Source organism: Ciconia boyciana, chromosome 18 (assembly GCF_034638445.1).
Source record: "Ciconia boyciana chromosome 18, ASM3463844v1, whole genome shotgun sequence".
NCBI lineage: Eukaryota > Metazoa > Chordata > Aves > Ciconiiformes > Ciconiidae > Ciconia > Ciconia boyciana.
Genome location: NC_132951.1, coordinates 2,691,458 through 2,719,378, shown reverse-complemented (window position 1 = coordinate 2,719,378; position 27,921 = coordinate 2,691,458). Strand labels below are relative to the sequence as shown.

At 39.8% G+C, this 27,921-nt stretch overlaps 1 protein-coding gene and 1 long non-coding RNA gene across 3 annotated transcripts; one reads left to right on the top strand and one right to left on the bottom strand.

Annotated features, from left to right (window-relative positions):
* Positions 1–189: 189 nt before the first annotated feature.
* Positions 190–17,074, bottom strand: STOM (stomatin). 2 transcript variants are annotated; one of them, XM_072883021.1, is made up of 7 exons: positions 16,919–17,074; positions 9,740–9,843; positions 8,715–8,787; positions 7,753–7,835; positions 4,720–4,923; positions 4,082–4,216; positions 190–2,194 (listed from the first exon to the last, which is right to left on the bottom strand). In XM_072883021.1, the coding sequence occupies exons 1-7, from the start codon at positions 16,965–16,967 to the stop codon at positions 2,000–2,002; spliced, it is 843 nt and encodes a 280-aa protein (XP_072739122.1). In that variant the 5' UTR covers positions 16,968–17,074; the 3' UTR covers positions 190–1,999. The 2 variants fall into 2 exon arrangements, with proteins under 2 accessions (XP_072739122.1, XP_072739121.1); XM_072883020.1 differs by having other exon boundaries at positions 16,910–17,061.
* Positions 16,936–26,810, top strand: LOC140661209 (uncharacterized). Its single transcript, XR_012045666.1, has 3 exons — positions 16,936–17,346; positions 17,702–17,798; positions 26,654–26,810. It is a non-coding gene; the product is annotated as an uncharacterized lncRNA (long non-coding RNA).
* The last annotated feature ends 1,111 nt before the right edge of the window (positions 26,811–27,921 follow it).

The following is a 27,921-nucleotide window of genomic DNA, read 5'->3' as shown; positions in this document are numbered from 1 at the left end:
CAAATACATCTTAGAAAAAACTAAACCTTCTTTGTGCCATCTTTTGCACATGCACTTTTTACTAAATGGTTACTGAAATTATTTTTTGGGTTTTGGCGTTGTTTTGCTTTCCCCTCACCAGAATTATTAGCATTTAAGACCCTGATAAATTAACAGTATTTTCTCCTTTTTCAGAAAGTCACTCATGAGTAAACAGCATGTTTTTTTATTCAGGCTGAGAGCAAAAAGCATGCTCCTGGTGTCAACAAGAATTCACAGGGGTGGCCACCTACGGCAGCAACAACGGGAGTTACCGATTCACTCATCTTCCCCGAGGATTAACCTTGAGCTGTGCAGTTACTCTTTCCCACTTCAAGTGCGTGAGCACAGTAATGCTAATTATTACATCTTTGTTAACCGTATTTCTCCCCCCCCTCCCAGCAAAAAGTCAAGTTCAGCTTACATTAACAGAAGTCATGACAAAGACGTGCAGACGGGTATATGGCTTTTATGATGCAGAGGAAAAAAAAAAGCTCACAGCAAACAGGTAGAAGAGAAACAGTGCCAACTGGCTCAAGCCCTTACAGCGCTTGGGCATCTTTTCCCAACAGTGGCAAAGGCACAGCGTATCAAGGCACAGTTAAACAGCCCTTGCCCTAAAATACCTGTCAATGCAGAATGATCGTAGCAGAAAGGTGATAAAAAACAAGTTAGGAACTTTATGCTGGCCGGTGTGAGAAGGGCACTTATATCATTGATCTTGGCTTTTCGTTTTCATTGCCACCTCCCAATAATTAAAGACCAGATGAATAATTAGAATAGTAGGATAATTAAAGACCAAACTCAGTGGTGGTGGCAGCCTAAAGAGCCTCCCCGCCCATGCAGGCTCTAATTCTTCTCATTTTAATCTGTAATTACGTCTGCTGAACAGGTACAAAATATGAATACAGTTTAGCAGACTTACAGCTCAAGACTACATGAACTGAAGATTACATGGTTTTGGTATTACATATAAGCCCTTAGTGTCACAACAAATACTACAGGTCTGCTCAGAAGCAGCATCAACAGGTAAAGCACTAATTTGTTAGAACAGATATATAAACGGTACAGCATCTTCTGTTGAACATCACCACCCCCCGCTAATCACAGAGACCTTACTTCCTAGAGAAGCAGGTTTTACACCTGGATAAAATGCAGGAGTCGGTACTTTGGCTTTTTAAAATCATTTTTAAGAGAGACAGATAAAGGCAGACCCAACAACTTTTCAGTGCTCTAAAGAAGCATGAATCTATACAGGCACACCACCATAACAACAGAACAGCCCATCGGCGACTGCAAGCGTATTGTGTCCATAACTACAGCACATTTATGCCATTTCTGCGTGGCAGAACAGACATGGAAAGTTCCACTTCAGCAACACTGGCTAACAACTGTTTCTCATGAACGAGGGACTATTTTAGGGAGTATGAGCCCGATTTTCAGAAGTACCCAGTATAGTATTCTCACTCCTGTATCATCTTGCATTACTTTCCCTCGTGTAAGCTAGAGAACCGATCCACATGACAGCAATCAGATGACTTCATCACATACAGCTACACTCCAAGAGAATACAGCTAGGGCTGTTCCATTTCTCTTGCAGGGCCACAGACCCATTTATTAAAAGGAATACTTCTCTTTCCAAATGTTGGATCATCTCATCTTCACCACACATGCTTTTATATACTATTTGAAAGTGGGAGGTTATAGATTAAAGGTGTCCCATCCAGGATAGCAAGGATACGTGCTTATTTAAGATATCTGCTTGTACTCATTTTAAGGTTTTCAATTTAAAATAATTTTGATTGTCCATATTCACAAACATTACATACAAATTTTATAACACATTTAGTAAAACAAAAGAGGTTCCTCAGCAAACCCACTTTGTTAACACCACCATAAGCTACAATACACAGGGAATTCAGCGTTGCAAACATTTGCTGCAGCAAAAACACCCACCCCAAACTCTCTCCTCCCACCCTACCTAGCGATTTGCACCTATGATGCCCTGCAGCATATTTATGGGCAATGGGAAGACGATGGTGGAGTTCTTTTCCGCAGCAATGGTGGTCAAGGTCTGCAAATAACGGAGCTGAAGAGCAGCAGGGGACTCCGTAATAACCATGGACGCCTCTTTCAGGGCCCTGGAGGCATTCATCTCGCCCTCAGCTGCAATTACCTGGGGAAGCAAAATGGATAAAATGGAATTCATTCCAGCACAGTAATAAACTAGAAATCTGTAGGATGACTTCAGCCGTAAGTCATATACCAAAGACACTGCTCATAGCTTTGATCAAGTGACCTCCCCTTACCATGTTCTTTCACCAGTTCTGCATTTTCTCTCGCTCAGACATAAGCTAATCCCGCCTGCTTTCAAGGCCCTGCGGGCCTGTTTTCCTCCCATTCCATATCAGGATGCCAGATCACAAAAGCTGGCACCATGTCTTGAAAATGCAATGGGTGCATTTGTTCTATTTTCAGAAACAACTTCTGTGCTTCTTTCAGCACTGCCTCTCAAAAACAGAACGCACTCCCCGTGTATCTGAAAATACCTTTTATTTAAAGCTGTATTTTTTTGTCTCTACAAGGGCTTGACAGGTGAATGGCATGTTTCTTACTGGGAAAATACCTTTTTATTCCCTCATTAGGGATAGATTTGTGGTCATGCATTTCTTTACAAGTAGGACCCTTCTGCATTGGGACAATACAAATATTTTCTGAGTGTTTGTAAAGGACAGCTGGATTGGAGGATGGCACTGTTTTAACAGGTAAGTTATTGGTGAGGCAATTTACATGTGTGTCAGCACAGGCAAGTGCATATTTCCCCTACAGAATTCTATGGCAAGGGCATAATATTCTTTTAAACATCAGAATAAATAATAGTAAAAAAAAATCACAAAGTAATTAAGCTTCAAAACAAATATGCAGAACTTAATACTCGGAGCACTAATGTAGGCTTAAAGATCTTTTCCTAGGTGCCCCACCAACTTCACATTTAATAACTGCTAGCCCCAAAGTCTGATGAAATTCAGTTTAGCATTTATTTCCCATGAAAATAAACCCCAAATTTTTTAATTAGAACCTAAAGATAGGTTAAAGTTAATGAAACTCCTAATTAATGGCGGATATGAAAATCAGTCATATGTATGTACATAAAAACCACCCACACGTGCGTATGTGAGATGAACATCATAAGATCAGATGTAATTTTCATGGCATCAGATGAACTCTAGTAGTCCTCCCTTTGCCAAGACAAATTTTTAGTATTTAGAATGCAAGTTCCATTTTTGGGGGCAGGCAGCTCAACAGACCACTAATACCCATCAGAAACCCTCACCTATCTGCTTAGTCTACCAAAAAAATTTTTTTTGGACAGCTAGGGTTTTTGTTTGTTTGTTTGTTTTAAAAACAGACTCTACAGCTGCATCTGTGGAGGTCAAAGTAAGTTTTCAAGACAGGATTAACAAACGACCAGAGGACACACATTGTGGGGCACAGAACACTAAGGGAGAAAGCTAACTTGCCTAGTCCTAGAAGAGGACAGCTCTAACTGCCCCTGAGGATTTTTACTCCAAACTTCAATATTTAGTATCACCTTCTCCCACATCAGAAGGGAATAAGATGTCATGACCAAACTGATCACCGGTCAGCTTAAGGGTAACAAAACTAAGTATTACACCTGTTTTATTTCTCATATGAAGTAACAAACAGAAAACAAAGGACTTGCCTAAAATCAGGGCTAGTCAGGAAAAAGCTGGAAGTAAGTTTGGCTTCTAATTCACTGCAGGCTCCAGCTAACAACCTCAAAATTGTTCTGTTTATGATTTGTTCTTAGAGTGTGGTAAAAAAATTGAGATCCTGCATTTCTGAAGGAAATCTCACCTGCATGATCCAAGATGAAACAGAGCAAGCGCCCAGACGCAAATCTACAAACCCCCTGCCCTGCACTCCTAATTGCTACAACACAATCTGGCTGAGAATCTTCATCCTCTACATCACTGCATTGAATTATTCATGACAGAAAAAACAAACAAACAAACCCAAACCCACATGTTGATATTATTACCTTAGCTCTCGCCTCCCGGGCAGCTTCTGCTTCTGCAGCCATTGCTCTCTGCAGCTGGACAGGTAATTTCACATCCTTGATCTCCACACGTTCCACCTTAATACCCCAATCATCTGTTGCCTCATCAAGTGTGGCCTATATAAGGCAGGACAATTAAGTTAAGCCATCTACCTGGCTGCAAACAAATGTCCAAATCTGAAGAATGACCAATAAACCAAATGAATTATCTCACAATTCTTGGACTTTAAGGGCTTTAGTATTTATATTATGATTTGATAATTATAAAAGCATAACTGTTGTAAACTAACAAAAACACCCCAGAGCTTGATTAATATATGGAAGGAATTCTGTGGCATAATTTCCTTCAACAGCGGAGTACTGACATAACAGTCCAGGGAAGTCCTCCTCTCCTGTATCCCTCATTCCCACTTGCTAGCCCCACTGGTCCATTATTGCTTTAGTCACACATTTTTATTATACAGAATGCCATCCCAATAGCTCTTGATAGGGTTTTGCCTAAAGCTCCAAATTACAACTTGGCTTATCCCTTAGAAGGTAAAATAAATCCTGACCTGTATGTTATCCATGGGATTGCTACTTAACTGCTTGATGGATTGCTTAGGTAAAGCTGCTCATACCTGCATGCTGTGTGCAATTTCTTCACGATCAGAGAGAATCTGAGAAAGGTTTTTGGTCCCCAGAACATTCCTCAAAGTAGTCTGTGCTAGAAGACGGGTGGCTGAGTCAGCATTTGTGATATTTGCTACAGCAAGGGTGGCATTCTGAACTCTGTAATAAACCACTCCGTCTACATTAACTGTCACAGAGTCCTTGGTCAAGATCTAAAAAGCAATGGGGAAAGCATATAATAATTAAGCATATATTTATTGAATATAATGACAATTACATATTTGTTTTACTAGACAAACTCCTAGTTTTTCCAGGGTAAAGCAACCGTCTTGAAAACAAAAGGTCTTATACACATATGCTGCACGTCAACATGTCTCTGTACAGATGCACAAACCTTCCAGTATAGCTCTGCAAAGCTAAGACTAAATATGGGATTAGAACGCTTCTCATTGAAAAATAAATTCCATTAGCTTTGCCATAATGTTATTTCTAACTCACTTCTTCAAATTCACAGAGACACCTGCAATTCATACAAGCGACAGGAAAAAAAACCAACCCAGAAACAATGTACACCATGTATTCTGGTATGCTCTTTCACCTGGGAAACTTTAACCTGTCATTCTGAAACTAGCAACGTATCATAACCAGGTAGGTCCCCCTGCTATATTTCAGTGAGGCTTATTAGAACAGATGCGTAAGAGGCAGGTTGACTCTACCTGTATGCAAGGTTGACTGTACTCTTGTATGCAAGAGGTATGCATAATGAAGGACCAAGGTAACAGAAAAGGCTCCAAGAACATTAGCATGCAAAGTTATTTTGTTTAAATGCAGAGATGGGGATATGGGACCACTATGTTCAAAATAAGTTAAAGCACTCTGGTTAAGAGCACACACTGGAAACATTTGTGAGGGAGGCTCATTTGACGTTTCTGTACAGAGAAAAAAGGCTAATAATGAGTATCAGTGCAAATATAGGACACAGATTTTTACTTGCATTTAACTTCAGTGACAAGACTATTGATTTAGCAAGACATAACTGCAGGTGTGTCAGTTTATAAAACAAGGGCAAAACAGGCAACCTATTTAAAACGCGGTGAGGGAAGAGGGAGTGTATTTCAGCTGCACTTTCAAAGAAACATCACAAATGAGAGCTTCCTGTACTGCAGGTGTGACTAGCTGAAGGCAGTTCTCAGTTACTGCTTATTCCACAACATAGGAATGGCCAATGCTACAGACTTGGGCACAGCAGTGGCTGTGTAAGTTACTTCATAGAATTGCAGAAGCTTTGTAAAAAAGGATATCTGCATGCAATGAAGCTTAGAGAAATGGCGAGCCATGCCCATGAGGGCTTTTAGGAAAGACCGGCAGGTTTCACTGGTGTGTCTAGCTACCTACAAAATTGGTTTTGCCTGTCCCAATGGCCTGATGTATTTCAGCTGCATGGGTGTCAGCCTCACTTCAACATTTAATTAGATTATTATCTAGCAGTTCATGGTCCTTCTTGGAGGTACTTCTGATTGAAATGCCACCTTGTACTACTAAATGAGTATGTGGTGATTTCTAGACAAGTTGCAGAGGAAATCCAATTTGTGAACATCCTCAGAGCTAGATTCAAGTCATTTATGGAATTTAACACTTGTATGTTAAAAGATGTACTTGCAAAGGTAAAGACAGATATTCTTGAAGGTTTAGAAGAGGGTACACCAGAAAGAAGCATTAATATTAATTCTATTTTAAAGTTAAGTTAAAAAGAGATTGAAATATGCCACACGACCATGAGAAGAGGTGTCCTAATTCCATGTTAGACAATTACTATTATGTTGTTTGACAAGAGAGGGGGACATGTGAGCTACTTAACCTTCAAGACTTACCTGCTCTGTCCTTCCCCGAACTACATATTTTAGCCAGCTTTTCATAATAGCGTAAGATAAACAAAGAATGAGTAGCACGCACAGAAATCATGTTGAACAAATAAAAATATATTTCTGCTTTTACCTACAGAACACAAACCTACATCCATAAGCATAATTTAATCACATCAGAAAAAACCTGTAGAACTGATGGCTGCACTAATGGCACATCACCAGCTACAAGCCCGTTTTGCCTGCCAGTGATTAGGTTTCTACCAATTACTCTTCAGAGCGTACCATAACAGTTGCCATTTGTCTAAATCTGCACCTAATGATGAGCAATAAACCAACTAGCAAATATGACAGGAAACAGATGTACCAGGTTGGGTCAAGCATCTTTGTCTTGCAAAATACACCAGATACATGAGGGATACAGTTATAATCATCAACATACAATTGTTTACTAACTTATTTTTAGAGGGCTAGCTGTTTTTTATTCTTTTGTTATCCATTGAGTTGGCATCACTGAGTTCAGCTAGCTTAGTGCTGTGGAGAGATTTGGCTAAAAAATTAAGATGTCCAAGGAAAAACAGACTAGAAATAAAAGTAGTGTTTTTGTTCTTTAGGACCTTCAAACTGAAAGACATCAGGTGACATTAGGAGCGGTACACCTTCATAATGTTCCTGTGCATAGCAGGACACAGAAGCAACATGTACACAAAACCCACGTAAGGGAGTGGAGTTGCCATTACCCTGAGTTGCTATTAACAGCATTTGATGTCTATGATAATTTCATCCCATTATTTTAGCTAGTTTATACATCTAGATAAAGTGGTATAGGAAAGGTCACTGCTGCTTCTGGAAATCTTTCCGGTTTCACAGAAACAATTAGAGACTGTTGCAGGAAGTCCAGCAGTCTTCATTCCAAACCCCTCCCATTCTAGCTCTTAGGCAGTATTAAGTTACCTTGTTTGGTCCTTACAGGACAGCATAATTTGTTTGAGTTCAGCGATCTTCTCTTATTGAACGATATTACTAAAGGATATATGTATTCCTCACAATACATTGAACCTGGATGAGAAATCTACATTAAAACTACACGCTACCCAATACTGAGAGGGGAAAAGGAAAAAGAAAGTGCAAAAAATTCTGCAAACGCTTTAGCAGATACAAAGGCAAGTGCAAACTCACCTCTTGGGGAGGAATATCGAAAGAGATGGTCCTCATATCAACTTTGATGAAGCTGTCTGTGCAGGGCAGGACAAAAAACAAACCTGTAGCAAAAAATCCATTCAAGAAGATGTGAGAATGGGTCATTAAAACAGATGAAACCTGCTACAGAAATAAGCTTAAATCCAACCATTGCAGCTGTACAGCCCTCTCCGTAACAAGCTCAGCAGCATGTTCGTTAGTGGCTTTCAAACCAGGATAAGATTTTCAAAAAATCATGCTGAGAAACTTCACTTTATTCAGGACTAACTTATTTAGAGATCTTTAACATCTGGGAAAAAAACCCAGAATTGTTAACAGCTACTTTTGAAAATTTGTCCCACAGTTACTTGTGGGGCCTAATTCTGGCAAGCAGAAACTATCAACCTCCTTTTGTTCTGGTGGATCACTGTAATTCCGCAACTTTACAGCAATGTGGAAGTATTGCAAAATCTGGATGAAAACAAAGAGAGAAGCTATTGCCCCCTTCTGTCACTTTGAGCAGCAGGAGCAAGAGCTGAAAATAACATTCTTTCAGATCTCATCAGAATTTCTAATACACACAGGAAACTTTTCAAAACTATCAAATAATTTAATTGCTTCTATTTCTTTTGAAGAACGTCCGAGGCTTTCAGACTGTTTGGGTTTTAACTGACATACGAAACTTCTTTTTTTAAAATGGCACATTTGATGCCATTATTGCTCTCTTTGCATTCTGAGCTTTTGATTCTACTTGAAGACCATGCATTAACTAAGGAGATCTGGGTAAGGCTCACAGATAATTAGTGTACTGTCTTCTCCATATAAAGTAACATATCCTCTTACTGGAAGTTACAAAATTCTTGAGAAATCCATTCGCCAGTCTAACGCAATGTCTCTAGGCAGCTATTATTTTGCCGATGAATTAATTAGAACAAATATTAAGAATGCTCTCCACGACATACCCGGTCCCTTTGCTCCCCCTTTTAAGATGCGTCCAAGTCTGAATATGATGGCTCGTTCGTATTCATTTATAATCTGTAATAAATAGTTGGAGGTCACGCAAGGGTTTCCAGAAGCCATGTGATGGATTCCAAACTATGTATACGCTAGTCTAAGACACTATGTATACACTAGTCTTAGACTAGTCTAGTCTAAGTCTTAAACGTAACATACATTACATTTCCTTTCTATACTGGCTGCTTTTGAGAATTTTAGCCTAAACGTTATTGTCAAAAAGCAAACAGCAAGAGGAACAATGAGAACAATATTCCACAAGAAACATTCTTCAGACTGCGGCACCATCTATCAACAGCAGAAGCAACAGCATGTCATCTGGGCAGGACCAAGCACTAGAAGAAGCCCTCAGGAATATCCTGGCAACAAAAAAACCAAAGTGCAGCGTACGTGACCCAGCAGAGATCTTTCCAGCTCTAATTCTGATGCAGTATATTAGCCAAAACAAAGCAGGAGTTATTTCCTCCAGTCTGGAAACTGAAAACATCAAGCTCAAAGCGATCACAGATGACACATTCTCTAAGAATCTGTCACATACAGCCACATATATGTAGATACATACTTACATATTTATATTTACATACTTCATATTTACACACATACATATATAGGGAGACATCTCCTTAAAAAAAAAAATTAAAATATCCGTCTTCCAAGAGTAATTAGGCGTTCTTGCAATTATTCAGATCTTCCAAACTAGCTTATATACTAATGACAGCTGGGTAGATGTAGAAAAGATGTCAATGCAAAAATCGTTTTGTCTAAATTCTGTAATCACACTTTTTTTTTTTGTTTGAAGATTAATGCACTGAAATGTTGGAGTCTGCTTTATACTCTCTGTTATAGTTCAGGAAAGAACAGTTAGATTAATTTGTGTTAAAAACAAATAAATAAAATAGAGAACAATAATAACCACTAGGAAGCATCTGCATTGCTTAAAGTTTTAATCCAACTTAGCAGTGAACAATTTTACCTTTATGCACATCCAGATTGATATAGGAAACGTAATAACAGTGAAAAAAAGTGAAGTGATCACCAGGATCCATCCACACAAACCAAGGCCAGTATCAGAGTCATCTGCAAGAAAAGAGCAGAATTTTTCGGATTTTTAAAACCAAGAGTGCCTGTTAAAGAAAGTGCCTACAATTGGATATTTATGTTGAATATTCCTTGAGATAAGCCACTGTTAGCACTACTCCTCTGGCCAAACTCCTTAGGTTTAGATCAGAAGTCAAATTCAAAGCCAAGTTCTGCTTTCATTTTCACTAGTGTCTAGAAGTTGAACAAGACAGCCGAGGGCAGAATGCGGTCCCAGTAACATTTATGCAGAATGAAGTATGCTAACATTTAAGTATAGACTCTCAGCGGCCTCCCTCTTCCCCAGTCTTCTCCAGCAGGATGACCAGTAGGCAGCAGTAAAAATCCTCTTCTTTTATTGTCTAAGGAAGTCAGAGCAACACTTGCTCAATGAGTGAAATGCAAATACCCCATGGCCTATCCACTCTCGTGACAGGACATTCAGAATTTGGTTTATGTTCCAGCTGTCATAGGTGTAGATCTAAGAAAACCACCATTCTCAGAACTGTTGTATCTAGGAAGTAGGATAAGGTGCAGTACGAGATTAGCTGGACATGAAATAAAGTCTCTATAAAGCATTTCTTGGCCAAAGACTCCTTATGCTTAGAAAACAAACATGATAGTTCTCTGTCATGAAACGACACCAACTGCAGGTATTTCCAGAATCAGCAAATAACAAGAGCTAGTGGTTTCAAATACTACACAGCAAAAAAAAAAGCAATGCACCATGACAAAATGCGGACGGGCTGGGAAGCATTCATAAAGCTACAGGAAGCTTCTTACCCTGCCAGCTAAGACTCCTAACAGGCTGCCAGGAGCCCGTTGCCAAGCAGGGATAACCCAGGGTGAAACCAAGCACTCACAACCATCACATTCCTGCTGTGGAGGTACTGAAATTCATGCTTCTCACTCCATCCTTTAAAAAGCCAAAAGTACAAAATGCCAAGGAGCACCCACAAAGCTTAGAAAAACACAATTCTCAGATTTAGATGAAAGAATGTTGCTTCAGGACCACACTTCCCAATTTTGCTGAACTGTAAATACCCCCTTACAGTACTGCAAATATGCAAACGTTATCCTAACTTGATCAATGCCACAAACACTTAAAGGACTGGAGTCTTGTTATCAAATGGACTGCATTCAGCAGCTTTCTTAAAAAGAAACTGCATTGAAGAATCTAGAAGTTTTAGTTTAGTTCTACCTGGAATTATATAATGAATTGTTTTCTGTATTCACCAAACACAACTACAATTCAATTTGTATAACAAAACTGGCCAGTTATAAGAAATAAGTCTCCGAGTCTCCACCCTAACAGTTATTTTAAGTAGAACCCATTTTGTTATAAAGCAAAATCTTGATTCTGAAAAATATCCATTGATTTTAACAACTGCAGATACAGGAGTAAGCATTTTATTGTGTCCACAACTGAGCTCAGCTTTAGCAGTGTATGCCTTGGATAAAGAGGGAAGTGAGACAGATCAGTCACGAGAGAGCACTAACCTTGAAAGTGAATAATAGCAAATAATAGTATATACTTCGCAAATTTACATCTGCAACATTTGACTAAAGTCATAGAAGTCAGCAAAATAACTGGGAACCAATACTGAAGATTCCAGTCCTCTTTTCACTGATTGTGTGTCTTGGAGCTACTCCTAGCCTTTCACGCAAGATGGAATATGGAGGTGGTGGAGAATAGTAAGATTTTATCTCACATGGTATCTTGAACTTTATGAAGTTACTCAAAGGTTCTGAAGCCAGTTGGCTATCTTATCTATAATTTGATGCCTGTCACACACCAGTATAATAGCCCTCAATCAAGGACGTGTCATATCATGCGTCATTTTAAAGTTCCTCTACAGAAGGTTACCTAAAGATATTCCCCCACAGGTTGTTTATTATGTAGTGGAAATACCAGATTAAAGGAGTAATTTCCAGGCCTTCTGTGAAAGTCAAGGAAATGCATTACCTACACGTATCGGTATTAAGCAGCTGTCAGCATTAAGCAACATCTGTAAAGTCATTAGTGAAGGGAACATTACCTTCCATTTAGCAACAAGGTATTAGTCAGCCTAAAACCATAAAAAGTATTCACAATCTACACTGATAGGGAGGAAAAGTCTCCTTCTCTCTTTTACTTAATAACTTTTATAAACCTAAAGGAGCTGAGGATCCTGCTTCAGTTCTACTCTACAGTTTAACATCAAGTTTTCACCACCAACCACCTGCCTGCTCTTACCAGAACTAGAGCATGGAAAAAAAAAAAAATCCATTTGCTTCCCTGTTGAACATGAAGGTAGAAGTCACAATTCAAATAATGTAAAATTTCAAGACTGAGTAAGCACATGCTTTATTTATCAACAATGATTGTCCCATCATGTGGTATATTGCACAATACAAAAAGTGAGAGAGATGCCATCACATGAAAAACTATATGAAATACAAGAAACGTGATTGGCATCTGTGGAATGAGCTTTCTTATTGCAATTTTTGAACATCTCATTCATGGGACTTGGATAACTTCATCAATGGGCCATTCTTGCCAGATTTCTCAGTCAGGCTCGTTGATACTGGATTCTAAATAGCAGCTAGTTCAACAGCACGGAAATGAGACTGCCAGGTATAACACACAGCCTTGGATGCACCTCTCGCAGACAATGCATATCCCTGCCCAGCCAATGTGCTGGAAAAAAAGATATTACACCACACTAAGTGCTGGCTACCGCAGATCACCTCCCAGCCCTCTTTCACCCGTCACATATATGCATCTTTTAACAGAGACAAAACATATCTTTGTTTTTGGCAGGCAGTGTCAAAGAACAGCTCAAAGAGATATTCTTTTCACTAAGTTCCCACAAAACAACTAGAGAACTACTGAAAACAGACTTTCAGCATACTTTGTGATCCAGAGGCAAAGCAAGAATAAAAAGTTTGTCTTTTATTTCTTAGCTGCATCTGTAGCATTCAAGAGTAGCTAAAGAGAACTGGAGTAAGAAATAAAGAAAAATGGTTTTGTAGTAAGAGGTCTGCCTGGGAGCTCTAGAGAGCTGGGTTTGGCTTCTTCCTAAGCCAGACTCCTCATGTGACATTTCTGATACCATTATATAATGAAACTCAAAAAGGAAAAATTAGATTTACTCCTCCCAAAACAAAACAACAAAACCAAAACCTTTCTCATACAACAGATGCATGGTCATTAACAATAATCGCTGGGGATATATATTTAAATATTAATATACTGTAATGTATGCAGCTGCTTAAAAAGCAATGAGAAAAACAATAAAACAATGTAATGGCATCAAAAAACAGACACCACCAAAAACTCAGACGATGTTTAAAACGTACAGAGCACACTGCATTTTCTCCACTGCTATTGCTGTTGGGAGCTGTCCCTCATTTTAAAGGCGCTACTACTTGCAGAGACAAGGTCTAGAAAATATAATCATGAAAGAAAAAGACAAACAGATGATTGTATTCTAGCTGTTACTATTCATCACAGAATTGTCATTAATCATCAGTTAATCATGTTATTAATCAATTAATCAGGAATAATTTATATTAAGAAATAATATTCTTTAATGATGAAAGCATCGACTCCCTTTCAACTATTCTCTGTTGGCCATGAAAAGATGCTCAAAGCCCCACTTATGCCAGAACAAGCCCAACTCCACCACCTCTAACCATTCCACTGGAATTTTCTTGTAAGTTAAAAACCAGACAAGCCCACAACTTGAATTTATAGCAGGCTGTTGGTGTGCAAATCAAGACAACCAATCAAAAATGCAAACATTCTTGAACAACTGTGCAACTGGAAGACTTCGGCACTGTAGCACAATTGCTTCTTTAGCACTCTTGCTTAACTTTTCATGTGACCTTTATTACTTTTAAAGACATATATATATTTAAAAAGAAAAATCCATTCATATTTCCTAGTTTATTTCCTTTCCTTGTAGGAAGACAATGTTCGTTTCATTATAAGATGGACCTCCACCCATCTTGTTCCTCCATCAACTCCGTCATCCTCTATGGCACTGACTGCCGTACACACATGCAGCGATGTCAGATACGTCATGACTTTGGATCATTTCACATTAACAGACAAAGAGAATCCCTTCAGCTCTGGACATTCAGCATTCACATAATTTTCTAGACTAAACTAGACTAAAAAGACTGGGAAAAAACACACCCTGGAACTCAAATATTTAATTAACTAAAAGTCAAACTACTTACAAAATATGGGTGCTGCAGATTCACCCGAAGTTACCATTAACATTCAAAGTCCCTGTTCCAGAAATGGTACATTCTTTTAGATATGTACACATATTTTTTCCTTCCTTAAAAGGTTTTAAAGCTTCAAGTTTATTTCAAATAGAGTTTAGGGAATTGCAAAATATGATATCATTCCAAGGGATTAAACACAGAGATACCAGGTATCGGCTAGGCCTCTGATTAAAAGCGAAAACTGGCTTTAATCTCAAGCAATTCATAACTATCATCTTTTCTCTTAGAAACAGTGTTGAGGTTAGGATTTTTTGAGCAGATAGATATATGCAACTAGCTGTTGGAATAATATGCTAAAGGCAGCATATGTGGAACAAAACTAATTTTTTCTATAACAGTGAGAGATTTTAAATTTGCAAAGAAATTACCAGTCTGAAAAAGTACATTTGAACTAGCCATACCAATACAGGAATATGAGCTATAAAAAAAATACAAAGCCTAAAAATAAATCAGTTACTTGAAAATAAGTAGTATTAGTATTCTAATATTTTATTAAATACAAATGTTTAATAACCCCTCTCCGCAACTTCAGCTATCACAAATAGCTACAATTTAAAAGCAACTATTGACCCAGAAGAGTTGCAAGGCTTAATTAAAAGTCAGTGGTGAAGCAGTTCTCCATGCTGCAGATGCTGATGAGGCACCAACAGGCAGAATGTCCATTTTTTAACTTGCAGTAACTCTAGCCACTCAACTTTGGTTCTCTCTTGCTTGATTTTCTAAAGTGCTGAGCACTCTGTCATATACCCCTACGGCTTCAGTTCAAACTCTTGCGATATTCTCACTCTTTTATTATAAAGATATTAAAAACTCACACCTGGAATTTAATCAGAGGAATCTTATTTGTGGACAGTCTGCAATAGATTATGCACCTCTCAGAAATAAACCACAAGGAGAAAGAATATTAAAAAAAATTAATTGAATCAGCCTTCGATCCCTTTAAGGCTGACTGGAACAGTCACCATTACTTTAGCAAGAAACTGTCACTTGGATCATCAAACAGTATTAACAAAATATAATGAACACTTAGCCCTGGAGGCTGAGATGGAAGAGGGAAGTTCTCATTACCGCTTGAGGTGTGGCATACACTCCGCTTGCAATTTATTTTCTTCTGCAAAGACTACACAATCTGAACAAGCACATCACTGTCAAATAGCAGAAGTGTGCAAGACTCCTAGCGACCAGGAGAGGAGGGGACCTTCCCCCACCGTGCAAACCACCCACCAGATTTGCGTACAGGAGATCAACCGGACTGAATACAAGGCAAGCGATACTAGATAAGAGATCTCCACTTTCATGCCGCTCGGTCAAATGGGGGATACTCCGAGAATGACTGAAGGGTGTTATTCTACGACAGTTATTCAACTGTTTGCTAATCAGCAAACAATTAGGAATAATAAGGAATACGACTTTCAGTGAGAACTGAATGTCTTTTCAGATGCTTCTCAGAGCATTTCACATGGGAAACAGCCCATTATTACATCTAATAACCAAAATTATGTCTAATGCCATTTACTCTGCAGATACTTTATTATGACAGAAATAAGTGGTAGCCAGCTTTAGCCTCCAAAACAACACATCACACAGTAACTACAGAAGAAACAAGCTCAGTAGCACATAGAGGGAAAGGCTTGCCGAGTCCCAGACAAGGTTAGCATCAGGGTGAGCACTGTTAGGTATTAATAACTACATACTTACAGAATGAAATGTAGATCCTCGCCAAGGATACAAGAACTAGTATGTGCCATTAGGCATGGGGCCCAAATAGATCTACAGTTATTTATACAGCAACTCAGGTTACCTAACCAAAGCCCTCATATATAAAGCGATCTTATAAATACATTTCCTTCTCCAGTTGCAACTAACAAAACCACAAAATAAATAATGACTTTTGTGTCGTCTGTTTCTGAACAACGCAGGTAACAGGAAAACCCTGCAGCTCCCAGGGACAGAAACTGTTCATTGTGTTATTTTAGTGCATCATCTCCAAAACTTCCCCACCCGGGTTACACTCACACCTACTAACTGAAAGGCCAAAACCCACTAGAATAACGATACCAAGAAGTAAAAATTAACTACAGCTTCATTGCTCCAGCTGAGGAAATATAATTGACTTTTATCACTTCCTCCAGTCACGCCTATCTAACGTTTTGCCCAAGTGAAAAGCACTAGCGGTGTTAACAACCAGTCCCCAAATTCTTTTTGTTCTCACTCGCTGGTGTAGTGCCTCGGAGATTACTTCTGATGACTCTGCTTTTAACTATTTGTTTAGCTTTCCCCTTAGGGACCCGAGTTACCGTACAGGAAAACAAAACACACAAAAAACCTCCCAAGTTACGCAAACAGGGCCAACTCTCAGCCGTGCTCTTCTACCTTCCCGTGCGCTATTTCTCAATAAGATGCGAAGCGGTTCTCAACAGATGTGAAGCGCTGTTGGGCAACACCACTTGCCGGGCCCCGTCCCGCCGCGGGCGGGCTCAGCGCCCCCGTCAGCCGGGGAAGCCGCGGAGGGGCCGGCGGGGCCCGGCCTGCGCCGCGGCCTCGGGGCGGGGGGGGGGGCCCGGGGGGGGGGCGGCTGCCCCCGCGGCGGGGCCTGCGGAGCTGCTAGGCGCCGAGGAAAGCGGGAGGCTGCCCGGGAGGCGAAGCGGAACCGCTCCTCAACCCTTCCGCGGGATTAACTTTGGTGAAGGATCTGCAAACTTTCCTCAGCAACTGAATAAAATAATAGTTAAAACCGAAAGAGCAACCGGAGAGCTTGGGGGCAGCCCCCCTCCCCGCTCCCTCTTACCGTGGTTACCTTGCGCCCGCCGGGCCTTAGGCGCGATCCCCGCTTCGTGGTCTGCCATGGCCGCTGCCGCCGTCCCCTCAGAGCTGCCTGCGCCGCGCCCCGGCTGCCCCCAGCCCCGCGCTCCCGCCCCGCCCCGCCCCGCCCCGCGGGGCGGCTGCCGCGAGGGTGGGGCCGCGGCGGTTGCGCGCTGCCTGCCCGCCCCCCCCACCCCAGCGTCTCCCACCGCCGCCTGAGGCGGGCAGCCGCTCCTCAGCGACAGGGCTCGGGTGGCAAGGGGCGGGCAGCAGCTGGGGAGCGGCCGTGGGAAGCAGGCAGGGAAGGGGCGTTAGCGAAGGCAGACGTGTTGGGCCGTCGGAGCGGTGCCGGGAGCGTGAGGAGGGAGGGGAAGGCGAAGGAATGAGAGCAGAGCGGGCCGGGCGGGCGGCGAAGCGCCTGAGGTGAGCAGGCCCCCGGTCAGCCCCTCGCGTGGGGAGCGGTAAGCGGTTCGAGCTGCGCCCTGGCCTCACGCGTGGTTTAACGTAGAGATGAAAGCTGATGGTTTTTAATGGGTGAGGTATGGTCTTACATTAAAGAATGAATAAGGAGCAGCTTTCAAACTCATAAAATTTACCTTTTAACTGCTCCATTTGAGGAGTAGTGTGCTAATGCACGCCATATTTCTTTCTGTGATCATGCTGAAGTACGTGTTCAAAATGAGAAGGGAATTAAAACAATCCTGATGTAAAAAACCTGCTTTTCAAAAATTCACCTGAAGTTTCAGGTGTTACTGCTTTTCTTCCTGGCCTGTTGCAGGACAGCGATGGGGAGTTTGGAGCTTTCATCCCTTTTTGAAGACACCAAAGTTGTGATCTCTGCTGCTTTTCTACAAGGTTCATCCCACAGAAACGAGGTGTGTGTAGAAACACATCATTACACATACAGTCATTACATACCAGGTGTCATAAAGATTGTCACATTTGAAAAAAGTTGCAAGGTTGAGTTCTGTAGTATGCTGAATTAGGAGGACTATGGATGTTTCATGGCTATTTTTTAACATTTATTCGTGTTGGTAACTAATGGCAGGCAGGGCAATGTGCAAACTCTTATTTATCATACTGCTTTGCTGTACTGATAATGTATAGTTGCTAGCTTCCGTGTAAAATGCATAGCAACCTGTGGACAAAAAATGGTATTAGACTACTAGAATACACAGAGATTTATTTTAAGTGTTGATATTATTCTGTGGTTAGGCTCCTCCCTGGAGGTACCCTGAATTTCGCATTCCATTATGTACCAGAGGAGCAAAGTTTTTGGTTAGGTGGCATGATTGATTGAGAAGAATGTGTGCGTGAGCGGAGCGCTGAATGCTGAAATGTAGTCCTGCTTCCTGAAGTCTCCAAGTGATATGAACAGCATCAGTGAAAGACCAACACTTTCTCCCAGTAAGAGTAAGATACCTAACACACAGTCTTTCTATTGCTGGCATGAACTCCTACTACCACACTCTTGCTAGTTGATTTCAGACTGATCCGGATTGGCGGTATATGAGACTAAAGACTAAATCTGTCTCAAGATCCCTGAGTGCTTATGACCTTTTAAAATTCCCTTCTGTCCTTTATCTTTACTTACATGCTTGTGGACAGTTGCTATTAATGCATTTAATGAGTGCTGACACCTGCTGTTCTGATATTAGTAATTCCTCAATATTTTTGTTTTGTTCTATTGTCTACGGTTTTGTGTGAGTTTACCTATACTCTTGCAAAATTGATCCAAACAACTTTGTAGGCTCTGTCTTTCTTTAGCCATTGAGTAGGTTCAGTGGATAAACCACTATGGATGAAAGTGGTTCCACCAGCAGCAGTTCTACTGACCTGCTAAAATGGCTAACCATGAGCAGTGCGATTGCAAGCTAATGTTTGCGGTGATTTGACTGAGATGCTTCTCTGAAATTCATCATGTCTCTTTCCATTTCCCTACCATGCAAATCATCCATAAGAAAGATGGAAGAAAATGCTAAAATGTCCGAAACTGCTGTATATCTTTAACATGTAGGGCTATTTTTTGAAATACATAACAGGAAGAGAGAACCTTTGAGCTGTCCAAATGAGAACTGATACAGAATTGTTCTTATGGAGGCTCAAGTTGTCATCTCCATACAGCTCCCAAATACCATGAAGCTGCTTGCAATGTGATATGATATTTGACCATGAGTAGTAAATATCATGATGTTATAATTAAATTAGAATTAATGGGATTCCATGAGCTGGTGTCTCATTGTGTGAAAGCAGTTTAGTCCTTATCCAAAGAGACCAGATCTAAGGACAACAATATCACGCAGTTCTTTGCGTTGTTACTTAGAAAATTAATTACTAAGTGCCTTCTGGGATAGAGTCTTTTAATTGTTAATATCTAAGGAAACATTCACTATATTTCTTTTATATAAACACTTGAAAAGTCATCAGCTCAAAAATGTTGATGACTATCAATCTGGACTTTCTGGATCCTGTTCCTCATATTGTAGAGGTCCTTCCTGTCTCATGTAAAGATGTGGTTAAAATTTGTCATTAAAAAAATCTCATAAAATAGTATGTAAGATGGCATGTATGTTAATAGCAGAGCTGAGCCACATTTTCTTGTCTTCCTTTTTAAAACAAAAGCAATGCATTTAGAGTAAGCAATGAAGAAGTAGCAGAAAAAGAGTCTATCACCCAGTTACCATAAACATAACAAAGATATGTATGTATTCCCATCCTTGAATGGAAGAGGTCAAAGAGTGGAGAAGATTATATATGAAAGCAGCATCACATTTAACTGTCTGTGGGAGCACCTTGTAGGGATAACAACATGCAAAGTAATCGGATGCATAGTCTGGTTGAAGCAGGGGATGCCATGATGGAGACAGGTGGCTGGTCAGAGCCGATTTTGATCAGAGCGCATTTACAGTAGAATGGAACATAACGCAGTAGAATACATGGTATTGAAGCTCATAATATTGTAAGGAAATTGAGAGTGTCTGCAGTTTTATCTTTCTTTTTTGCTGACCTTAGGGTCTTCTGGCAAATAGACTGCTTAGAGTGTCTCAATGTTGATCAAGAAGGAAGGAAGGATGTGCTTGAAATGGGAGGAACAGGTTCTGTGAAAACAGAGTAGATAAGCTATGATGAACCCTCGTCATCCCATAGCAGATTTGGCACTAGAAAAATCTAAGCTGGTGCCAGTAATAAGATAAGTGCTTTTAAAATTAATATGAACTGAGCATTAAAAAATGTACCGCATTGGTTTACCTTATTTCAGCAAAGAAGAGGAAGCATCTATTCATTTGCCCTGTTATTAAAGTAAAAAATATGCAGTTAAGGCCTTTACCCTTCATGAAGCTGGCAACCTTACTTCATCTTCATCTTACTTAATCTGTAATATCTCAGCAACATGTTGTGTACTTATGTACAAATTTATGTTGGCATTTTTCTCAAAGAAGAGAAAGCCTTCTGTCTAATTTTAGATGGGCCCTCATTCCTTTTATTTTACTGTCTTTGGGTGTTTGCCAGTGAAGTTGGAAAAATCCCAGGGCGGTGGTGGGCAGTGATACTTCTGTGTGTTATTGCTGCCATCTATTGTTTTCTGTTGTGCTCTTTGCACAGGTAATTTCTAGAAAGTTAACCAGCGTGGTTAAGTCCCCTCTCCTTGCCTTTCAACTGTGTGAACTGAGTGATGTTCTCATGTTATTGAATACAATTTTAGTTTTTCCTTAAATACTGAAGTTAAGAAAAGCATCAGGGTTAGTAACAGGTGGGTGTAGTAACTCAGAAGTCCTTTACCACACACCAGTGGGATGCCTCAAGGGATCTGAGTGAAAGAGTTAAATCAGATGCATTCTGCAGACTGTGAAGGCTCTGAAATACTACAAGACTAAGTATGAAAAGAAAAAAATGAAACGTGACCTTTACTAAATATAATATCTGAATGTCTTATCATTCTAATTTTTGGTTCAATAAATAAAGGAATTAAAGAATTTGATTTTTGTCTGGCTACAAGACAACAGTGAAAATTCATCTATTAATTGAAAATTGATCTATTAATCTCTAGGCCTTATGAAGAGAAACATTTATTTGAATTTTGCCTTTATCATTTACATTAAGTCAGTTTGATTTCAAATATGGATGTTCCTGTCAACAATAACTCCTCGGTATTGCTCTGTAGCAAAGCCTGCGTTTATTCAGTCTTTCCTGCACTTCTAGTGTGTCTGGTCGGCAGCTGGTTAGGAAGAGCATTTGTGTGAGGTGTATCAGCCTTGGAAACGCCCATTCTGCTGCTTGTGTGGGCAGTAGCTGCAGCTTTCTGTGATCTCTCAAAAGGGAAACAGTCTACAATAAGTGTATTTATTTACCATATGTTGTTTATCAGTTGGTGATTTTTTTTTCTTAAGTGGAAAAAGCTGAGAGCAGTATAGAAAGCGACCATTAGATGTCAGCATGATATTAGCCACAACTACTGCCAGTGACACTCTTGTTTGAAGCATGTATTGAGTATATTGATTTTTGTCACCTCAGTCGTTGTTTTAAAATCCTTTCTTATAGAAAAGTAAGTTGTGGTCCATAATGATTATGGAATAATATCAAAGGCTATTCCTGAAACTGTCTTTGATTCTTACCTTAAAAAGTTGCTGGACGTGGAATGTTTAGCTTCTGAATCCCATTTGGAGCTGCTCATACGATACTAAATTTTATGTGAAACGTCAGTTATACACACGCTCTTCTAAGCTCATAAAGTGTTATGTGTTGTCAGCTTCCCACAGGGATTATACATGACAATTTGGCAACGAGGTGTGTTATTGTGCTTTATTTTATTGTGCTTTTCCCAGTTTACAGTACATTTTAAGGGACTCTTACAAACATTGTTTTCCATCGCTGTTTACCATTCAGAGTTTTTAAGAATTTAACTTTAAGTGTGTTAGGACATCTGCCATATTCTTCCTATATATGTGTTTAAATATTTTGTTGAATTTTTAATTGGAGCTAGGTCTCTGGAGAACTGTTTTACTTAACATCATACATTTGCAGTAGGTCTGTGTACATGTATTTTAGTTTTATTCTGAAGAACACTGCTTTGAATCAGTTTCTCCTAAAAAGTCTAAAACTAATCAAAACCAGAACGCTAGTTCAACAAACTTTTCCCACGTTATAAAAGTCTGCATTTCATTTAGTTGCCTATTTTTATATCATAGGATTATTTGTTTTCAGTGGAAATAGAGTATGTATATGTTGGAATCAATAATCCCAAAATAGGAATGTTTTAAAGTCAGGTTTCTTTAAACAGAGTAATTTCTCCCACATTAAAAGATACATTGTTTAAAATATCTTTGAGTCTGGGAGGGTCATTATTTTTATGTTGTTTACACTTACAGAATACGTATAAAAGACCAGTCAGAGCAAAGCTTGTCCTGAGGGAAGGCTGAGTCCTCGTGATGGGCGTACATGTATGGTAATGGGAGAGCATAGGGGTCTACAGCAGTCTGTCTCCAGTCGGTTGCTGCTGCTGGGGACATTTGAGCTTTGAATCAAATTAGTATGTAAGATAATATGCCTATTTTTTTTTCTGACCTGGCATGCTTTCATTATTAAAAATGTAAGGAAAAACTGGTCAAATTTTCAGCCAATTATTTTACTGAAATGTAATTTATCTATGAGCATTATATGCATTTTGGAAATCTAGCAAATTCTACAAAACTAACTCCTTTAAATTCTCCCATACATCCTGTTAAGGGATATTTGGGTCCACAAATACAAATCAGAGTCAAATTAAACTGTCTTTGCTGATGATATTTGCCTACAGACAATTGTCGTGGTTTAGCCCCAGCCAGCAACTAAGCACCACGCAGCCGCTCGCTCACTCCCCCCTGGTGGGATGGGGGAGAGAATCGGAAGAGCAAAAGTAAGAAAACTCGAGGGTTGAGATAAAGACAGTTTAATAGGGAAAGCAAAAGCCGCGCACGCAAGCAAAGCAAAGCAAGGAATTCCTTCACTACTTCCCATGGGCAGGCAGGTGTTCAGCCATCTCCAGGAAAGCAGGGCTCCATCATGCGTAATGGTTACTTGGGAAGACAAACGCCATCACTCCAAATGTCCCCCCTTCCTTCTTCTTCCCCAGCTTTATATACTGAGCATGATGTCATGTGGTATGGAATACCTCTTTGGTCAGTTTGGATCAACTATCCTGGCTGTGCCCCCTCCCAGCTTCTTGTGCACCTGGCAGAGCATGGGAAGCTGAAAAGTCCTTGCCCAGTGCAGCAACAACTAAAACATCTCTGTATTATCAACACTGTTTTCAGCACAAATCCAAAACATAGCCCCATACCAGCCACTCTAAAGAAAATTAACTCAATCTCAGCTGAAACCAGGACACAATATATTGGAAATAATTCTTTTTTTCTGAAGTATTTCTTACGGTGCAGAGAGGTAGAGGACTGGGCTTTCATGACTTGTTAGCAGTCCAAGATCTCTTGTCATGGCCCTGGAGCCAGGTTAGGGCAATCTGTTCCTTCTCACACCATGCTCCTCTCATCCTTTGGCTGGATGCTGTGGGGAGAGGGATGTAGGAACCAGCTTTGTTGGCATTGTGTTGAACTTCCCCTTCAGAAGGAACTGTCGGGGCCGGGGGGGGGGGGGGGGGAGAAAAAGGGATGTAATAGTTGCAAATTTCCCAGTGCTCTCAGAGAAGTTTCTTGTGAAGCCTTTTTCCTATTCCCTCTGCCATTTCGTATGCTAGTCATGTGTGCAAAGGTTTTACTTGTCATTTCTGGTCTTACCCAGAATTCATCTGGCCAGCCAGTGCTCTTTTTGATTTTTCAATACAATGATTTCTTTGCTTCTGTAGGTTTGGCAAAAGAGAAAATTTGTGTTTAACAAAACAGAAAATGCCTTAGGTAGTACAAAAAAAAAAGTAGACCTACTAGAACAAGTCAAAGTCATCAAGGTGCCTTAAAGCAGCAATGGAATGTCACTTTACTACTCAAGAAACCCAGTCTCAGAAGAAATCCTCTTGTAGTATGTCACTGAAATTACAAGTTTGTCTCACACTTAGATAGCCTGGAGGTTTTAGCACTTGTAACTACTTCATCCCTAGAATTTAGGAGCAGAACTGCATTCCAGGACACTGGCATGCTTGAAAGAGTTCGTTGCAGAATAAGAGACTATATTACTGAAAAAAATAAATACTAAAGTGCTGCACACTTCACTCTATTAGTGTATTTAATAGTTCTATCTTTTAAAATAGAATAACTGTTTAAGACCCTGAAAGCATTTCAGGACAAACAGTATAATCTAAATCCGATAACAAAAGTAACAGTGCCTCTGAGGACGTTTTCTGTTGCAAATACATTTCTGGCAGCAGTGATTCAACAATATTGGATTCATGAAAGAACTAAAGGAAACTTTAAGAAAATAAAGACAAATATTTGTATTACTTCACTTGTTATTCACAACAAAACTGACTCTGAGCTGGGGGTCAGTGGCAGTAGAGTCTGGCGAGTGGTATTAGTCACATTAATAGCCTGCAAAACGGTGCACGCGGTGGTATTTATTTTCCATACTCACACAAGCCTCACTGCTTGTACAAAGGGAAAGTGCCTGGTCAATTGTAGAGAACATAAACGTTATCACGGACACTACTATTTCTAAGCCTGTCGGAAGGTGGTCTGTGAAACGCTTGTAAATCATCCATAGATCATCCCAATACCCATCAATATGCAAAATGGGAGAAATATTATGAGCCAAAACAAGGATTCCATAACATTTGTGTGCTTTTGTAGAAGGAAACACCTGTGGCAACAGCATGCAAAACGGAGTTTTTGAAAGGTTAGGTAATCCTTGGGTTTAAAGTACAGATTGGTTTTATACCTTTGGTAAACACAGCATCATTCTTTGTTTATAAATATATTTTTATACAGAATATGCTTCTGTCAGAATGTTCATAAAGTGTCCCAGACCTGTGTTCATCATTTGCATGGCATTGTTTTTTCCATAGTCAGGGTTCATATGAGGCTCAAATATCTATAATAACCTTTGACAGGAGATTTTAAGTGCAAATGGGACTTGACTGACACTCAGAGATTTTACTAGATTACCAAAAAATATTATTTTCCCTGTTGTGCCCCTGTCCCTGGCAGCTGTTGTTCTCTTGCCTCTTTTATCAGTCCATTTCATTCAGCGGGGCAGATCTGTGCCTCAGATTCATGTTGCAATTAGAGGTAGTCATACAGGTTTCCACAAATAAAAGCTTGCATCTCACTAGAACAATGCCAACATAGTTCAGATACTGTCCTTAGACTTGGGGGCCATTAATTCTGGTGTGACAGGCTGTGTGTGGGTGAATGAAATCGCTGCCCTCATGCCCTTTCTTTACTACTTTTCCACCTCAGAGGTGCACTGTAATGATAAAGTTGAAAGCGAGACACTCCATGTTCAACATGGTTCAACTGTGTCCAGCTGTACTTCCTTTATTTAACATAAGCACAAAGGACTGGAAGAGCACTAAATAACGAAAGAGCTAATCGGTGGTTTTGAAAATCTAGCATTAAGTAAAGCTGAAAGTTTATGAACAGGTTTGATAGAGAAACCAAGAGACCCATGATGTGTTTCCATGGAAACTACAGTTTAAGGTTTTATCTGATGAGATTCTAAAAAGAGTACAATCTGCCTCTTTTTTCTGATTTGGGTAGACAGGATAAATACAGCAAAATCAGTATTGCAAAGTGATCTTTGGAAGGATAGTTAATGAAGTGCTTCAGGATGAAAACTGCTGTGTAAATGTAAGGTGACATTTCTGTCTTAAACCTTGCCTTTAATGATAAGGAGTTTTGTAGGACAGAGAGCTGGTAAGAAGCTGCAGCTCAGCAGTCAGCGTATTGGTATATGTTTCCATTCAGCTGCTGCTGTTGTTGAAATATGTAATTACTTCTCCTTGGTCTGAATATGAGAGCATCTTGCTTAGAGTTGGGCATAGGTTGTGGAAGTTTCCTGTGCACATCTCTGGTGATTTCCAGTCCTGACTCACCACATTTCTGCTTTCCTCATTCTGCCCGGTCACCTCTGCTGGTAAATGTCTACCCTGACCTCCTGAGCCTCGTTATTCCAGGCCCAGATGCCTGCACAGCTCTGCCGATGGCCTCCTGGCAGTCTGGAGAGCTGACCTCTGGCTATGCTATGCTGAACCATCCTTTGTACAAATACTGTGATGTGGACTGTAGTGCAATGATGACGAGGCTGAGACGGTACAATTTATTCATCGTATCATAAGTGAAACATGCTGGTCAGAGATGAAAGCTATGATTCACTAAGCCATTGTGCTATTTCTGTCCATGCTTTTATGCTCTTTGATTTCACTTTCTTAATCAACACAGAGCAGTTCACAGCCTTAGAGTTCATTATGTACAATCTATTCATCCCCACTTTCTACCAGATCTTTCAGTAGTTCACGACAGAGACTGGTCCTCACTTAATCAAGTTTGTGTTCAGAAGTCAGTGGCACCTTGTGCTAGCTGTGATTAATTCCTTCACAATTCCATGGGCCGTACAAATAGCTTCATTATGAAAATAGCATATGGTTATGTTTAGAATTGGTTGAGGCTGAGACATTTTCATCTTTGACTGTCTTCTAATATTGACTGTCAGAGCAAATGAAATAACATATGTATTTTTACTTTAATGAGGAAAAATACTGAATTAAGGCTATCTGAATAGTAATAAATGCTGTCTCTCTTCTCTCACACAGAAGGAATCATGCCCTTCTGCATGGTGATGGTTTCTTACAAAGCAACAGATGGCTCTAGCAGCTGAGAACAAAAGCCCTGGGACTTGACTCTCACCTTTTATATGTGTTGCACCTTCTGTGTGTATTGTAAAATCTCAGTACAGCTAAGGTGTTTGTAAAGATTATAGTAGTGGAATAAATACTTCTGGAATACACTGTAGGTATGCAGAAAATAGCCTGGTTTACTGTATTTCTCTTGTATAGATGTGAGTAAATTATTAAACAACCTGACCCCAAATGTAAGAGAAACATTTTTTTTAAAAAAGCATAAATTAACTTACACTTTTTTTTCAGTCTCAAATTAAAAGAAGAAATAAGAACACATTACGCACAAAAAAATGATGTTTGTCTATAAGCAAATGGAATACTTGAAATTTTAGAACAAGTCTTCTTGAGATTTGAAGAGCATTGTCGCAAATCTAGAATTAAGTGGATAGTTTTGGAAGGCACTTTAAAAGCCTGCGTGTCTGGGACTCGTCATCTGTTTTTTACTGAGATAATTAAAGCCACTATTGTACCCACAGTCCAGTTCAGGAACTACTTAGACTGTTTTACTCCAAGTATAGAATCTCTTCTGAATTGGTACTTTAAATCTAAGAGTAATATGGAAAACAATAGAAATTTGTTTCCAATTTAAGGAATTTTCTTTCTTCCCACCTCCTCAGAAAACTCAGAGGTACCTGCGGTATCTTTCCTCTTGCTTTGGCTCTTCATCTTTTATTGAACTGTTTCACGTGTTTGCTGCTACTTTCCTTTGGGGGATGCATGAAATACTGTTTCACAAGTATAATGTGGAAAATAATGTGGAGAGCACAGTTTCCAACAGCAGCTACCAAGCAACCCTAAAGTTCAGGATTTTTCATTCTGACACAATTTCTTCATATTGGAAATGAAATATTTCTGCTTTGACTAGTCTGATGTGTAACTTTAAACTGCTTGAGTAGAGTACACCAGGTGTTTGGAGCTCTAGCACAAAAATAAAAGGAGTAATTAATATGAGTTTAGATAATTTTAACGATAGTTACAGTGGTTTAATGGGAGAAAAATTTACTGTCTCCATTGTAAAAAATCAAACAGAAATAGGCTGGTGCCAGCAGTTAAACAATGTAAAATAATGACATCGCATCAGCTCTATGAGACTGTTTAAGCTAACTGACTGAAATTATCCCAATGACATATTCACAGTTCAAAAGAAAAAAATGAACCTACAAGTATCACGCATTTCTGGC